General features: G+C 34.9%; 1 protein-coding gene across 1 annotated transcript in view; it reads left to right on the forward strand.

Moving 5' to 3' along the window:
• The window catches only part of EFL1 (elongation factor like GTPase 1), a 76,829-nt gene that overhangs the window by 37,712 nt on the left and 21,126 nt on the right, over positions 1–17,991 (forward strand). Inside the window, exons 16-17 of the mRNA XM_080626559.1 lie at positions 13,173–13,304; positions 15,761–15,908. Coding sequence (XP_080482685.1) covers positions 13,173–13,304; positions 15,761–15,908 — 280 coding nt within the window. The remainder of the gene's footprint in view (positions 1–13,172; positions 13,305–15,760; positions 15,909–17,991) is intronic.

Below are 17,991 nucleotides of genomic sequence, written 5' to 3' on the forward strand. Positions count from 1 at the left end.
CCAAGACAAGGTAGGGAAATAACAAAAAATGCACACTGGAATGTATAAATTATACAGTTCTTCAAGTTAATGTATGGGGGATAAATCAGTTTATCAGTTTCTGTCATTTTAAGCTTCGTTGGCCGAAGTACCATCATTGCCAACTTTGATAGAAGTCTGTTTTGGTGACTAATTGGATTTCTGAAACATAATATTGAGCAACAAATACTCATTTAAATACTTAGTGTTTTCCAAGTGTCATATGCTAAGATTTGCACAAATCATGCCTTATGCAATATGAAGTATTGGGTCACCCATTGTGGGTTGCATGACTGTGAGCCCATTGATCTAACAAGGCAAACCTGCTGGTAGTTCTTGTTATATCACTTACTGCACTTAAATATCAGCCAAGACATTCAAACTGATTCCCCCCTTTTTAGTCTGCTGAAGCTCTTTGGGATAAGGAAGTTGAAAGCACATGTTATGAACTCTGAAGATAGCCTTCCTGGTTCATTGATGCAAAGAGCTGTGTGTTGAGAAGCTTTCAAAATGGGACCTAAAATATTTGGAATCCTGACGGTTACATTTTTTTTGAGCTTTTCCACAAAAGATTGTTCTGTGACGTTCAAAAATCAAGTCCTCTGAGCAGCAGAACTAACAAAGCCTGGATTCCTGTGGACTAGTGTCCTTAAAATCCTCAGCTTCCCTCTAAGCTGCGTGTCCCAGTTGGCCAGCCAGGATGCGTGTGCTGGTCGCCAAGCAGCTGCTTCCAAGCGGGATATATAATGATCGTGTTTTGCCTGCCCTTTTTTCAGTGAGCTCACCAATTTTGGTCTCCCTTCAGTACTTACCCATTGATTTTTACATAACTTGTGGAAACTTAATTATATCTGAACCCTCTCCTCTCTCTCACTGGTAAACTTAGTGGAAGTTGACAACATGTTTAAAAGTTGTTGAGGGGAGACTGTGTGATTACAGGAGTTGCGTTTACTTTGGAAATGAGACTAAAATCATACTCCATTTTTAACAGATTCTTTTGTGTACATAATCCCATCAGGAAGTATGACATACTGTGTTGGAAGCATTGCTTCTCAACCAAAAAAAGTCATTTGAGTATTCAGCCATTTTTAGCAGAAATGCTTTTCATTTTTAGTAGAAAAGGTTCATCTACCCTCAAGTCTTCCAAAGCATTTAAAGCTGATACATAACGGTGGCAAACAGTCACGTTTCTTTTGTTCAGAAAAGCAGCTGACTTATTGTGATTTAAGGTTTTGGTTTGTCTTGAAGCAGCGGCCAAGTCACTGCTGCTGCTTGTGGGTGATACATAATACCATATCTGTGGGCTCTTCTGCTTAGTCAGCAAAATGTTAACCCACCTGATCTAGTTACTGAGGGGGCAGCACTGTGGCATAGAGACAAATTAACATGTTTCAGAACCATGAGGAGTTAGCTGCTCTTTCTACATGGGTGGGAGAAGAATAAGGTCTCTTAACTAGTTTTATAACATGTTGATTGTTAAACCTGTACTTCTGGTTGGCTTCATCATGCCATAGGAGTGTCATTATGATTAATATGTTGATTTGCCCTTTTTTTTTTTTTTTTTGGACAACACTTCAGAGCAGTGTCTCTTACAAATGTATTAATGCTTTCTTAGTTGAGGGAGTGAAAATTGGGTGAGAGGGAAAATTGCCTTTTTATTAGATTAGTTTTTCTCTGTTTATTCAGTATCATGAATTGGCTCACCCAGAGTTTGACACATGCCAGTGCTGGGAAGCCAGAAGCAGGGCAACTGGCTGCTAGATCACCCTAGCTGTATTTGAGATAGCGTTCTTAAACTGTCTTTTGGGGTGAGGTCTCTCTTCTTTTTATTCTCTAATGCAAATGAAGCAGTCAGTGACTGGTGTTACCACTGTTGAAAAGGAAGTTAAACACTAAGGGATTTCTAGATGTGGAAATGTTAAAGCTCCAAGCTCCTTTCCTGGTATCTTTTGTCAGCATGAGGCGCATGCCTGTTTTTAACGAACAATGAGAGCAATGTTGGGGAAGTTCTTATTGCTTGTAAACCAGTGGGATGTAAATAAAATTAAATCTTATTAGTTACTTATTTCCAAGGGGGCCTTAAGATTAGTTATATTTAATTTCTCCATTTTGAAATAGAGGAACATTTTACAGCCCAACTTAATTATGTGGTCTTTTGCACTAGTCTTAAGAATTCTCAGATCTTAGGAATGATCTGTATATTTTGTCCCCATTTTCTTCTTGACCTAGAGCTAATAAAAGTTAATATGTTGCAGTATTTTAAGAAGTCAAAGTTATATGGACTACAAATTACAGTAATAACTCTCAATATTACATTATCTGAAGCAATCAGAAATTAGGGGGGAAATAACAGGTTTTTTTCCTTAGGGAAAAAATGCTTGGGGTATAAGGAGTAGCAGTCTTAATTTTTAGATATCATTTTATGCTTTAAATCAACTTGATTTTGTTATGCTTATTTTACACAGATGCAGACTGCCAGAAATACCTAATGTGAAGCTGACTTGTAAAATTAATGATTTAAGCATAGTTTTAATTTTGTGTAAAAATAAGTTGTTTTGGTTTTGGTTTTTTTTCCATTGCTGTGACAAAACCCCTGTTTTAACCAGAATAGTGAAGGGCCTGCAGAACATTTACTCCAGAATTTTATTTTTCTGTATTTCTTATGTACTTTTGTCAATGATTAATGTGTGTTTTCAAATAACTTTCTGAAATTCTCTCCTTTCGCTAAAAAATTGTCACTATTCTGGTTACATTGTATTTGATGGGTTTGGAGCATATCTCTGCGTTTCAGTCCAAGATCAGTATTAATGGCCCAGTCCTAAGTTTTCATGTGGCAATAACTTTTTTGTTGTTTTTTTTTTTTTCCTTTTAAATTTGAGTGCATTTTCTGTTTATTTTGGAATGTATTTTGCCATTAACCTGGAGAGTATGATAAATAACTCATTATTCCTAACTTCCTAGGCTGCTGATATAACAAGTGTGTTTAAGACATCCCCTGTTCCCTCTCATGCCTTCTCTTTGTGCACCCTTTATGTCAAATAGTCCTAATCCGAGGCATTGGAAGGGTGCTTTCTTTTGTTAGAATTTTTCTTCTGATTAATTATTCCCCAAAATGTTATTGTTTCTGAATACAAATAGACTATTTGAAGGTTTCTTTTACCTTAAAGTGAAATTATTCTTCTTTATTATCCTTTATCCTTTTTGAAAATTATTGTATTTAAAATAAACATCAACTTCTGCATAACACAGACTGAAACGATCCATTATTCATGGTACTTTGGAACATTTCAAGCTGTATTTCCCAAGGCAACAAATTAATCAAGCAGAAATCACTTACAGGCAAATGTAATGTGGGGTGCAGGGGTTGTCTTTAAAGGGAAGCATCAGGCATCAGGAAGCATTGGGTCAGGTCTTGGAAAATTGAATTTTAATTAGTTAGTTGCATGTCTCACAAGTTAACAGGCTAAATGATCAGTGACTCAGGGCATTTCCCACAGGATATTGTACACATTTGGTAGTTGGCATGTTGCTTCTACTTGTGATGTCTGAAATATTCTAGTAACTGAATAGTCTATCTTTGCATTTTGCCTGGCTTATTGAATGATGAAGGCTTCATATTTTCTTTAACTGATGAAATGTAAATCAAATATATTGGGATTCTACAGTTAAACAAATTCTAGGATCAGCACAAGGATGGACAAAATTTAATGAGCTTTTAAACTATCTACCATTGTCTTTAGTAATTGGCACTTCTGGTAGTGGATTCTAAATTCTCCATGTACCTCGGATATGTAATGCAGGACTTGTAGCAATATGTTCATGTAGCTTTTTCTAGGCAAACATGACAAAACCTCCAAGACTTCTACAGATTAAAATTAATTCCTTGCAAGATCAGTGCCTGAAGGCCTCATTAATTTTAACACCACTTATAATTGATTCTGGGAAGTAACAGATGTTACTTATATTTTATTATCTTCAATTTAAGAAAGCAGTATATACATGAAATCTGCCCATTTTCAGTACATTCCTAAAACTGATTAAAAACTAAAATGGCATTTTCTCTTAATGGTCAGTTGGTTGTTAGACTGTGCTATAACTAGTCTGATTTATGAAGAAATCATTTCAAGTTATTGATCTATTAGCTGAGATTAGTTAATTTGCTCTGTTGTGGAAAGCATTTGGTCAAGAAAATAGAGGAATTTAGTTTGCTGTGTGCTCAAAAACCGCTAATGAACTTTAGATCTTCACTCGCATCTAGCCTCAAGTAATATCATAAAAATACTAAAATATTGTATGTGGTTTTATGTCTTCCCAGTGTCCAATTAAAAATTAATGTTAAACTTGACTACATTTTTAAATAGAAAGTCTTTGCCTCCATCTCTTTTCCTCTAATGTTAAACACTTTCCATGCACAATCTAATAGAGCACACTTGATTCAATGCTTTCCCTTGCAGCCTCTGGCTGCTGCCTCCCATTTCCCTTCCTTCAGTGTAGGTGAAATGTTTTACAAAGATTTTAAGAGAGTAAAGTGAGAAGTGCTTGTTTTCATTAATATTTGTGGTCTACGATATATTCATGTTACAGACATAAGAAAACAGGATCCGATTTTAATAGATTTCCAGAACTGAGCGTGTGTGCTTAGCTGATGTTATCAATGTGGTCCTGCAAAAGAGTAGACATCGGATTTCTCTGCTTTTTTTTAATATATTCTTAATAAGCCAGACAGGTTTATTTTAAAATATTTTGCGTTTTTCTCCTCTTTAATGTCCAAAAATATAAGCAGTATAAACTCTGTCTTTGCTAGAGGACTGCTGGAACATAGAGATTTGTCTTGTTCTGCTATTTTGAGGGTGAAGAATCTTAGATCTTTTAGTATATGTTCCTTTTGCACACTTAATTGAATATTAATATCAAGACTAACTAAAGTGCTTTACCAAATACTTCAATGTTTTCTTGGGTTTTGTTGACTTTTTTTTCATGGATAAGTTTTATTATCCATTTATAATTATGTACAGAACAGCTTTATGATGGGTCAGTAGCCCCATCTTTTTCTGTCTTCCACAGAGCAGGTGTCAGCATCATAGCTGAAGTCTTAAGAGTTTCAGTATAGGAATTACAAACAAAAGAACTTGCTTTTTTTTTTTTTTTTTTTTTGAATACTTTTCTCATTGAACCAGTAGAAGTCATCAGTAGATGACCAGCATATGTTTACCTGTGCCACCAAACAGAGGGAGGCTCCCTAGCAATAGCCAGAGCTACACACCTGTGAGACATTTCTCATCAGCAAAAAAAAAATACGTGTTTTCTTTAGAGAGCATAGTTAATGCTTTGTTGCCTAGAAGGTTTTCTTTAGGTTTGTAGGGCAAATTTTTTTCCTTTGCATAGGATGTTCCGTATGAATTCAGCTGATCTTTTTTTCCAGTATAATATGCGATTTCATGAATATATTTACAAAAGTGCATTTACTACTACTAATAAAAAACCCAACAAATCAGCATTTCAAAGGACTTTCAGATTATCAAAGTAAATATGTTGAAACAACTATTCCTAAATTCCATTTGTTTGGGACAACAACCATGCTAAACTGCCTCTGAAGTTCTGGTAGTCATTTAAAAAAAGAAATGTAAGTAAACTCAGATGTGTTGTTGTCAGGTCAAATTAAAATAATTTATTCAAAGTAATTATAAATCTAAAATTTGGTTTGTGTTTCAGAAACCCTTAAAGAGTTTTATATGGTGCTAAATGCTTTCCACATGCAGTAATGGAAGTATTAATTTGATGTACAGGCTAACTGAAGTGAGTTCCAGTGTCTGTGTAGTCACATGTACAAAGATCTGGCCCCATACTTACTGTTGTTCAGTTTTGCTGCTTTCATGTGATGTCAGGTTGAGGGGCGTGTGAAAAGGAATTATAATGTGTAGACTTAGGCAACATGTATTACATGTATTCTGCTGAGTAGATCTACTAACATTTTTATAAAACCACAAAAGGGACCATTTACTGCCTTTATCGAGAATGCTTTACAGTTAAAGGATCAAAGTAACTTAAATTGGAGTAAAGGTTTGGTTTTTACCTTTCTACAAGTGCATTGATTTCAGAATACATACAGAGGAATGGGGTTGGATTACAGATCTAAGCATGAACTTTCTTTTCAAGTTCCTGTGCTAAAATTAAGTTTAACCACAAAAAAAATCAGGATCATTTACTTCAGTTTTCAGCTTCAAAAATTAGTATGGCATGACAAATGAAATAATTTTGTAGTGTAAGAAAAACATCATTACATCTGAAATACTTTCATCTTCTATATTTATTTGCCTCATTAAGCAACTTAAGGAAATCAATATTTCATTTTGACTACACCTATTTGTAAACCCAGAAGGCAGATTTGGAATGTTAACTGAATTTGGGTTAATTCTGCTTACTTTAAGGTAAATTTATATTTTACCAAGCAAATTCCTGACTCAGCTTTGGTGTCTGCTTCTTCACAAAGACTTGAGTGCAGATAGATCTCTATGCATTCCCTTTATCATTTTAAAGATGTTACTGTTTAATGTAAAGGCGTTTTTATAGTTTCCTTGAAATTGTTTATAGTCTTATGAAAGTATAGGAAAGTTCATAATTACAATTGTCAGTCAACAGTTAGGAAATGTATGTTATCATGCAGTCTAAGTACTTAATCAAATATGTGGCATTTTTTTCCCCAAAGAATTTCAGCAGAAGATAAATGATACTTGTCTACTCATTAGATACTTGCAATCCTCTTAAAAACTATAATCTTGCAGTAAGAGATTTTAGCAGAACATGCTGTTAGATGATATTACTGCTTTCCTTGCAGTTCTATAAAAGCAGACAGTATTGTTCTTTGCACTGCTAGTCTTTTTTCCTAAAAGAACTCAGCAGGGTGCCCAAGCACTTTTTCATCTTTTACTACTTGATGATTCAGTAGTAAAGCATTGAGGTACTTCTTGTGTCAAAAGTCATTTAGTGCATTTAATGTCTTATGGCATAATTGTGTCCCTTGGGGAGAGGGAATTTTGTTGTAACATTATTAATAATATGGCTGAGTTTACTGTGATCAGAAAGGTATCTTCAATTTCCCCAAACTGCTGTGAACTTAAAAGTAACATTTTACAATAAAAACTATAACTTAACACCTTTGTATTGAGGAACTGAATTCATGTTTCTGCTTGTTAATCTCTAGCACGTATTTAGGTAGAAAGTGTTCTTTTGAAACTCATGAAGAAACTGGGACAGAGGCTTTGACAGTCTTGGATTCTGATAATTTTTAGAGACTAAGCTCAAAAAAGCAGGGAAAGAGGAAATTAAATATAAAAGAAAATGTTGAATTAACCTTTTTTTTGTTAAATGATTGGAAAGTCTTAAGAACAGCTGAAATCATGCACATACTTCACAATATTCTGTTTTCCATACAAACAATTTCACTGGCCTCAGAAGCAAGTAAGAACAATTGAGGGGGAAGTGCACAATTACAGATGAGGACGCGCACCGGCAATCTGTGCTAACATGTGGTATGTATTATGGAAGAAGTTGATGAAATCTCAACTAGAATGTGGTCTGTGTCTTGATTTACATTCCCTTCCCTTCCAGAAACAGTTTCTAATATAGAAAGGTCAAGTTCTGCCCTCAGATGTCTCTATGCACTGCCCATGAGACTCAAGAGAAACACGCTTAAAATCTGAGGTGATAAATGTATAATACGAAGCATTCTTAAACCATAGTAGCTGCTTGTCTGAAGTCCCTACAGTTGCCATCATTTAATCCCAGTAATTTGTAAAACATTTTAAGATTCCTGAAATAAAAAGGCATACTATTGTAACAGGGTTTAATCCCACCAGAAAGCCAGTTTCCCCTAGCAAAATAACTTTTTTTTTTTAAGCAGAATTAGTCACCCTAATGAGTATCTGTGCTAATGGTATAATCTTTTCTAGGCTTATCCTAGATATTGGGAAAAGGAGAATTCTGTGAATAGATTGAAGGAGAATGATGACTGATAAGGAATTATTTTCACTATTTTTTATATTTAATATTTGGCAAATACATTTTTTTTTCTGTTTTAATTGGCTTTTAGCCTATTTACTTTAAGGAGAAACTGGAAACATCCAAGAGCCAATCATATTTTTAAGATTTGTGAATTTATTTTCTCATATGTGTTTTTTAAGGCACCTTTTAAAAATATTTTTTTTTCAAAGGTCTGTCACTGGGGAAGGAAAAAAGGTATTCATATTACTGCCCAAAGAAAATTATAGAGATCTTAGTCTGTTTGTAGACTCCCTTTGAAACAAAAGGCACATTGTCATTTTTAGAGTTCAGATTCTGTAGATTTACAGAAGTTCGTGTCACACCTCTTTTTACATGAATTACGAATGATCTTGCATGGTCTTTCTTCACTGATATTAGTTTAGTGCATGGAGCGTTTAAACCAGAAAGCTTTGCATATTGTCAAGTCTTAATCTTTCTAAACAGAGAATGTTGATAAGAAGTGATGTATTTCAGTGGAGACAGAGTCTTAGTGGGAAGATTAACGTTTGCTTTTTGCTTTACTTAGTTCCTTATAGTGTTAGTCCAAAGCTTGACATGTCTCCATTCCAGAGCAGCCGTGGATTCTAAAGTGGTGATATAGTCAGTGAGAGAAGATAAAGATCCACTGAACTAATGTGCTGAGGCTAGTAACAATGTGGCAGAAGTTAAAATTTAAACAGCTTTAATTCTTCTTCGTTTGATTTTCACACTGGAAAGCAAATTATTTCCTTATCTGATTGGAAAAGTTATGTGTGGTGGTGGTGTCTATTTCATTTTTTGCATCTTGAAAGAACATTAACTGCTAAAACTAACTGCATATATCTTGATCTATTCTGTGTTCAGATCCTTATAGCTGAATTCAGCTGGAAATGTGTACTTTATCTTTAAAGGTAGCAAAATGATTGTCTAATGTGTAGTGGTTACCAGCAAGACACAGAGGTGAAAAGTAAATGGAGGCTTGTCTTAAATCTCGTACTTCTTTTGAAAATTTTAGTTATGGTGTTCTTAGCTATTTTTGCCATTTAGTTTCTATCATGAGGTAAAAACCACTAGTGATACAAATAGATATATACTTGATTTAGTGTTCTCATCTTCTAGGGCAAGTGATAGAAAGGACTCAAAAAAAGAAGGGCCATTGTAAATCTCACATTTCTCCATCTGTGAAATAATTTTCCCTGATGTACACCATAATTTAGTTTACTTTTAAATGACAATCAACCAAACTCAGAACTTCTTTTGTAGTATTATCTCACAGGCTTTTCATGAGTTCTTTCTCTATTAAGAGGATGTCTAATAAGACATCCAAGCTACAGATTGACAATGGCTGTTGAAATAATATCCTTAATACTTTCAGATAGATTTATTGCTGGTCACTGTGAATGATTTGTCAGAGTAATGCGAACATAGTCTATGTAAAAAGCAGCTAGTTACATTTATATAAATACTCTTACTATACGCTAGCAAAAATCAGTTTGATACTTACATGTAGGATTAGGTTCTTTAGGACAAGAGAGAGAATTCATAAACTTTTTAGAATTAAATCTCCACATCATATTTGGAGTCTTGCCTGTTTCTTTTATAGGTGGCATCAAGTTTGTAGAACTAATGCTACTCTGAGTGTTTTCATCTAAGTGTTAAACTTTGTAAAATTACCTTTCTTTCAGTGAAGTCTTTGGCATGCAGACAGAGCCCTGGAGAGTGGTATTTTCCAGTGCCCATTATTATTTGAGTCCAGTTGAGTTCAGGCAGTGTATTTCTTTATTGACCAGTAATATGTAGGAGTGCTAGTTCATAACAAAAGTATTCCTCTGCAGTAGGAGCAAAGCATTTAGATAATGAATTTAAGAAAAAATAATCTAGTCTCATACTTACTGTCACATCTCAGATGGTATTCCTTGGTAGACTTGACTTTTCAGCATAGGTAGCTTGCTTTGTAGTTCTCTACACTATAATCCGTTTAATCTCAACAGGACTATGCACAAGAGAAAAATACACTTATAGTAGTAACTGTTTAGTAGATATGGCTCTTTGCCTTACATTATAAAATCTAAAAAGGTGATTTGACTCCTGACTGTGAAGAAAAGGCTTTACTACCAAGTACAATGTTAGAAGTAGTTACACATGTACCATAGTGTGTGATATTTCTCATGAGGGGTTTTTAATAAACTCTTGTGTCTGAAGTTTATACACTCCCCGAACAGCCATAATTCAGCATCTATTCTTCTGTACAGAAATCAGGTGGCACACCACAGGCAGAGTTAATAAAAAGGAGCAGTTTCCTGATAAAGTTAATACTCATGTTTGAAAATTCCTATAGACGTTTCTAACTCCGGCTTCTCTTAAAATAAATGAATACATAAAAGCAATGTAGTGCAAACTGTCTACCAGTGCGCATGTTGATTTGTGTGACAGACTGCATACTTAGTCGATTAGGAATTCTTTGAGAGGTGACTATTGTACATCTCAAACATACTTACAAGGCTTTTTAGTATTTCATTCTTTAACTTAATACAAAAGAACACTATTTCATCTCCCCTTCATTGCTTAAACAGTTTTTTCTTACCTTGGGTCCTTTTTGAAAATTATTGTACTATAAAAAGAAATATGAAGTAAAATGTGTGTGTTACAGTAATGTCTGTCTTCAAGGGCTGAAGAGCACAAAACCAGTTGCACTAACTGTACTAGCCACTAGGAAGAAAATTAACTCTATCCCAGCTGAAACAAGGACACATCTGAAAACGAGAGGCATATTTATAAGCTTAATTTTGGAGTGACTTTTCTAAGTCCATTCACATAATTAACATATTAATACACATTTAAGAGTTGTGATCTCAAACAGTATGTGTAAATTTCAGTGCGATGAACAATAAATAAGTTTAAGATTTATGAATTCTTCCATTGACATATCATGTGGTACTTTGGAATTAGTTATGTCTTTTTCTAATGTTATTCTGAAAGTACATTAGTGGTTACTCTTAATCATATTATGTAAAAATGCGTCCAGGAACCTTTAATAATTATGGATTTTTTTTTTTTTTTTTTTCTGGCATTCGTTACTAAGAATTTGTAAATGAAATAGATTCATTAGGGCTGGACACTGCTCTGTGCCAGCTCACGCAGTTAAGCAATTAGAACACTCAGGTTTTCATGAAAACTGACAGGGTTTTTTTATAAAATACTGTTGTTGCCAGACACTAGAATAATTCATGGGTTTTTCCCTTCAAATGTGAAACAAAAGAGCGGAGAGCTTTAGGTTTTCTTTATGGTAGTAAGAGTACAGTAACGTGTTAAGAAGAGAGTGAGTCTATCTGAAGTAAGATTTGGTAACTTGATTTCTCTGGTTCACATTACACTGTGAAAAGAAGCTGTTCACCTCCCACTCTAAATCATTTGCTTTTTACCAGCTGGAGAAGATCAGAATAAAATGGGCCCATCCCTTTCTCAGTCCCTGGTGGTGATGATGATCCAGCATTTGTTTTTCATTCAAACCACATGTTGAATAAGTGAAAAAGAGGAAATACATACTGGTCATAGGTCAGGTGCAACACAGAGTTTATACAGATTTATTTTCTTCATAGCATCTGCTATCTTGCATTTAAAGCCATTGAATGCTGTTCTGCTTCCAGTTAGTTTAAGACAGGTTTACTTAAATAATGACATTTTAGGTTTTGGCATATCCTTCTGGCCAGACATTCAGCCTTCAGAGCTGCAGAAATGTCCTGATTCTGCAAATGATAGCTCTGCAGCAGACTGGCTTTTCAAAATTTAAGCTCCCTCATGATCTCATAGAGTGAAAAATGACCTTCTTTGTTTCTTGCCTCAAATAAAGACAACTAAACCAAAAGAAGGACCTGGAAAAGTATTAGGGTAATAATAAGGAGCTGGAGTTAAGAACTTCTCTGCTTATCACCCTTTGAGCAAACAGGAGAGATGAGGAGGAAGGAGCAGAAATATACTGCACTGTACAATTCTGAATTTAATTTTTAAGCAGGTATAGATTATGAGCTAAAGGTTTCAGTTTTCTTATATTGTTATATATGCATTTAATTTATACTCCGTTAGAAGTACTGCAATGCTCACTGCTTATGATTGAAGGAGAATCGGGAAAAGTGACTGTATATATCAATATCAGCTTTATTTGTTGTCTTTATTACTCAAACACTTCTGGTAGTGTTTTTACAGCACTGACTAAATTATGAATGATGTCCTGTTGGTTAGGAATTTGAAGGCAATAATTTCAGACCGTCTTTAATGTGCCAGCAAGCCAAGGCTATGTATGCATTTACAGCAGCTACTTTGCAGATTTATAGCTAATTTTTTTTTAATATATTTTCTTTCTTATCACTACAATTTAAGCTCAATTTTCTCCAACTTGCCAGCATTATAAAATATATTGGGATTAGAATGAATAGGTTACTATGTTATAAATTAAATTTTACAGCATTCAAGTTACAGAAAAGGGGAATCCCAAATGGGCATAAGGGGAGTGGGAAGGAGGAAAGAAATGGGAAAAAAAAAAAAAAAAAAAAAAGGCATTCTTCACAGTAAGAGTAATTAAGCACTGGAGGAGCTTGCCAACGGAGGCCGTGCAGTCTCCATCATTAAAGGTTTTTAAAACTAGATTGGACCAGGCCTTGAACAACTTGATCTGACTTTGAAGTTAGCCTTGCTTCGGGCTGGAGGTTGGACTGAGTGGCCATTGGAGGGCTCTTGCAGTCTAAATTTTTCTCAATTTAAACCAGCAAAAATAAGTCTTAAGCTGTACAGAGGATTGGATGTATTAGAAAGGAAAAAAGTCCTCATGTCCTTTCTGTTCAGAGTGGTAAACATGCCTTTTTAAAAAACAGATGGAATGCAATGGGAACTGTGAGGCTAAATATCAAATGTCACTCCAGAGACTTGAGTTACCCAGATTGTGAGCAAATATTTTAACAGATACATTAAATGAACAGTGAGGAATTTTTAAATCTGATTTTTGTAATTAGAATAAGTTCAGCTTTTTTTTTTCTTTCTAGCTTGATGATCATGTCTTTAGTCTCATTGAATATGACAGTGGGTAATTTTTTTGTTGTGTTTTTTTTTTCCAATGATTTTGTTTTTCCAATTCCTATTAGGAATAGGAGGCCTGCAAGATTTTGTGCTAAAGTCTGCAACACTGTCTACATCACCAGCTTGTCCACCATTTACACCTCTCAACTTTGAAGCGACACCAATTGTGCGGGTAGCTGTTGAACCAAAACATCCAAGTGAGTTTAAAGGAGCATGGAGATGGTAACGCAAATTTAGTGTGGTAGCAGTGCATCTTCCCACCCTTAGTCATCTGGCTAGTTTATGATCTATTCACTGAATAAGAGAATGACCCAGTATAAACCAGTATGTGTTGCCTAAAGGGCTATACTTTATTGTCCCAGTGAATTCTAGCTGGCTAGGTCATGCATCTGTAGGTGAGGAGACACAGAAGACTTTGTCATGCCCTTTATGGTCAGACTTAACTGTTCCACAAGTAAGACCTTATGTGATGCTAAAGGTTCACTATTCTTTTACTGTGAAGGTGAGTATATCTTTGGGTTTTGCCTTCTGTAGACATTCTTTTATGTTATATCATTAAGCTCATTGTACAGATTTGTACTGCTGCCTCTAATTGATAACTCACCACAACCAGAGAGTAGTATATGTCTGGATGTATTTGGATTTCAGCCCAATTTCAGTCTCTTGTTGTAGTGTTAGTAGAACCAAAATAACTGGCTTTCTGTGCAGTTACAAAATTCTCTATCACTGCCATTACATGTTTTTTGGAAAGTGATTGTACAGCTGAGCACCTGTTTGTCGTGTGTAATCATATGTTGTACATCCTGCATTTGTTAAAGCAGTTTTGAAAGTATTGGAAATTACTGGTTCTACTGAGTGTAACATTAAGTTGAAAATGTTAAAGGAATGTAATTCTAGAACTACTGACCAATTTTGGAGTAATTTTTTTCCATAAGGAAATGAAGCTTTAGCATTCTTACACCATTTCTTTATTTCTCCTCCCTGGTAACTTCTGAATCTATGGTTTGAAGTAAATTTGTTAGAGGGATGGAAGCCCCAAAGGTAGCTGCACTTGCAAAGGCTTCCTGAAAATCAGCTGCTGCTTGCAGTAACAGGAAGATAAGCAACATTTGGCCATTGCAGCCTTAACTTGAAGGCAGTCAGGTGTCCAGTGAGCTGCATATAGTTGTGAAGTGGCCCTAGCACATTGTGACATATGGGTGCCTCAGATTTCCACAGCAAACCTACTGCATCTGCTTATTTTGAAAAGTGACTCAAATCAATACAAATTATTTCCCTATGTGTATTTTACAAAATGACTGCATATCTTTACATTCATGCTAAAATCTTCCTGAATGGTTCCCATAAGCTCTAAAAGGAAAAAAAAAAAAAAAATCTATTCATCCCTTCTAGTGGGCTTAAATGCAGAAGACAGGGTTGAAAGTGTTCAACTGTGTTGGCCATGGGAACTAATACTCTGGTATTTTCTACTTCTTGTTTATTTTTATGTCTGTTTTTCAAGGATACTTCTCTTTTATACAAGCTTAGCATTAACTATACAGTATCATATTTCTTTCAGTAGTCCCCAAGTGAATGACAAGTTCAATGTCACTCTTCCTTCTGAATATGAATATGCATACCTAGAAAGCCTGTGGATATTCTTTACCCCATATGTAAAGTAAGGAAAAGGAATCATAATTAATTTTTAAAAATTAATATTAATTATGAAGGGCTGCTGACATGAGGTGTTTATGCATAGCTTTGATATAATCTAACCAAATTTGATTCAGCTGTGGTTGTTCATTCTCCATTAACTTTAAGGTCACTCTTTAAACACCTTCATTTTAGGGACAGCTGTGTTTTGTTTCACTGAAAAGCTCTCACATGCCTGATTTTTCCCCTTTTCAGGTTGTAAGCATTAAAGCTTTTCAGTGGCTTCCAGATAGTTTAAACCCTTCCTGTGCTTCATTTGCTCTTCTGCCTTTTAAGTGATCCATATGGAATCATTTTTGCTTTTATTTTAGTAAAGTTAGCATGTTATTATTCATGTCTTTGGATCATTTTAAGCATTAACAATTTACAGGTTACTACACTTAGCCATGAAAGATTGCACAGAAATACAAGTATTTACTGAAAGATGACTCTAAACAGTAGTAATAAATAAGAAAGGTTTATCTCTTGATAATTTGTGAAAAAGAGGAGTGAATTCCTGATATTTTTAATCACTTCATATTGATAACATTCAATTTTTTTGTTGGTTCTGAGCTGTTTATGAGCTGTATCTGGAGCTAATTGTATATAAGGAAGCAAGACAACATGGTAGCTATCTTGATATACTAAACCTATTGTAAAACTATGTGAAACAAAAATGTGCAGTCAGTTCAAATGTGTGCAGTGGTTACATTTGTATAATGCTTTATCATCAGTACTTAAACTCTTGGTGACAAATAATGAGTATAGCTTATGCTCAGTTGCTGCTCTTAAACCATACCACACTTTGTAACTTGTAATCAGAAATTGGCCCACAGAAAGACCTCAAAACTTCGCTGAAAGTATTCCTGAAATACGTATTTTTGTTTAGACTTCCATGAAAATGAGTGTTGTTATTTCTCACTTTGTCCTACTTCAAGTACTGCTCCTTAAGTATTCCTTTGTTAATACCTTATTTTGCCAGGTGATATGCCTCAGCTGGTCAAAGGAATGAAGCTTTTAAACCAAGCTGATCCATGTGTCCAAGTTTTAATCCAGGAGACAGGAGAGCATGTGCTAGTGACAGCAGGAGAAGTTCATCTTCAGCGCTGCTTGGATGACCTGAAAGAAAGGTTAGAGGGGCAAGGAGGAAGACATATTTTTAGTTCAGTAGGTGTCTGGTGTATTTCTTTGTCAGATGCATATCTTTGATTTATATTCGAGTAAAATGGAAGCTTCATCCACCAGTGGTTTTACTGTTGGATCATAAATGTAACCTTTTGTAGCTATAAAATTATTTGCAGCTGGGCAGAAGCCACTAACTCATCACTTCTGTACATCTTACACACCTTATGGGCACTTTCTAGAACTGATAAATTGCAATAGGTTCAGAAGTCCAATTAAGAATGTAATGTACCATTTTTGCAAAATAAAAACCAAGGGGAATCATGTCTGATTCATGAACTCTCAAAAATTAGAAAGCACCAAGACCAGAATGCTCGTACACACTCTGTCTTTTCCCTTGCTCTTCACATTGATTTTTTCTTTTTTTAATGTTAATCTGTTCCCTTATTAATAAGCAGTATTTTCTGCAAGCATATATGCATACATTTAGTGTCGTCTAATGTTTCTTCACATGGTAGAAGAACAGTTGTCGGATACAGTTCTTTCCTGTAACTTCATTTACTAAAAAAATTCTGGTACTTCTTCCCATGTGCGTTTACTGTTGTTTTTGTTCTAAACCAGAAAGCAAACCTGATGATGGATGATTGAATGTTTGTCTAGCTGTACACATGTCCTTTCCAGTTAATATCAGACAACAGTAACTTCTTAGGAAAGCTAGATTGGAATAGTTATAAAATTTGATGTATGTTTTAACAGTTATCCTCATTACAACTTAGTGCAACACATTCTGACAGCTTTCAAAAACACAGTATTACTTATTGATACTGTGTTTCAAAGAAATTCATTTAGAGCTCCTAGGTCTGTGCAGTCCTCAGTGCAAAGACGTTTGTTTCTTAAGGCTCAAATTATATACATTAAAGCTGATGAGTTCCTTTGCCTGGATACCAGTACCTGTAATTTCAGGTAGTGGTAGTTGTTTTATTGTAAGCAGCTATTCAGCTGTAGGTACTGCTAATTAGAACTGAGGCTTGATGCTGAGTAGTGACTGTTCTAAAACTGATTACAGCAAAATGTTTTGGCTTCAGAATGAGATAGAGCTGAAGTATAAGTGTTCCTAAATGCATTGTAGTAGCCTCACAGATGTCCCTGCAATCATGTAATTCATCCTTTAAGTCATGCATACTGGAATATAATTTTTGCTAATTTTGATTTTGAATGTAAGCTATAGCAGCATGAGAATCTAACTGCATCTCCTTTACAGGGATCAGTGACTTATCCTTGTCTGGAAACTAACTTTATTTGTATAATAAAATAGTTCTATATGAGCATTCATTATCAGGAATGATGTCTAAATAAAGGTAAATAACATCTGGGTCTTAGAAACAAGTCATTCCAATTATGGTCTTGGTTTCTCCATGTGTTTTAAAACCTGAGTGTAATTCAGCTGGCTGTATCAAACATTATTTTTTTATACCTTCATATGCAAATGATAAAACAAAATCCATTGTCCATTGATCTGCTGCTAGCTTGCTATACCACAGGTTGTAATTGTAGCAGTGAGATAATGACCAGTAGCATATAATTTTTAGGGATAAAATAGCTAGAAAAAGCTGTTACAAATCTTTGAAGACCCAGAATCACTATTGTACCAGTGGTAGGAATGTTTCATTTCCAAACAAGGTGTTTCCTGAGAGATTCTGCTATGAGACCATTTTTTCCCCCTTCAGATGAGCTGAAAAATTCAGGCTATTTTCCAAATCTGATGGGAAGCTTTCAGCATTCCAGTATCTTCAGCTGAGTAAAATCCAGAATGTATTTGAACAAGATGCTGATAATGTGCACTTAATAAACATCCATTTCACAGTGCTAAAAAAACCAGGGCTTTACCATGGTGCCATTTGCAATTTTCAGCTCCTGTGATTACAGTAAACGGATAAAATATTATACAGGATATTTTGAAGTCATGAAATTATACTTGAAGATAAAACAGGTGATCCTTTATGAATAAATATAGAGATGTTTATAACAAATCTGCAATTCCTAGATGGGTGGTAAATTAACACATTGGCATACTCAAAGATGTGACGCTTT

The sequence above is a fragment of the Psittacula echo genome, assembly GCF_963264785.1.
Source record: "Psittacula echo genome assembly, chromosome: 10".
NCBI classification, from domain to species: Eukaryota; Metazoa; Chordata; class Aves; order Psittaciformes; family Psittacidae; genus Psittacula; species Psittacula echo.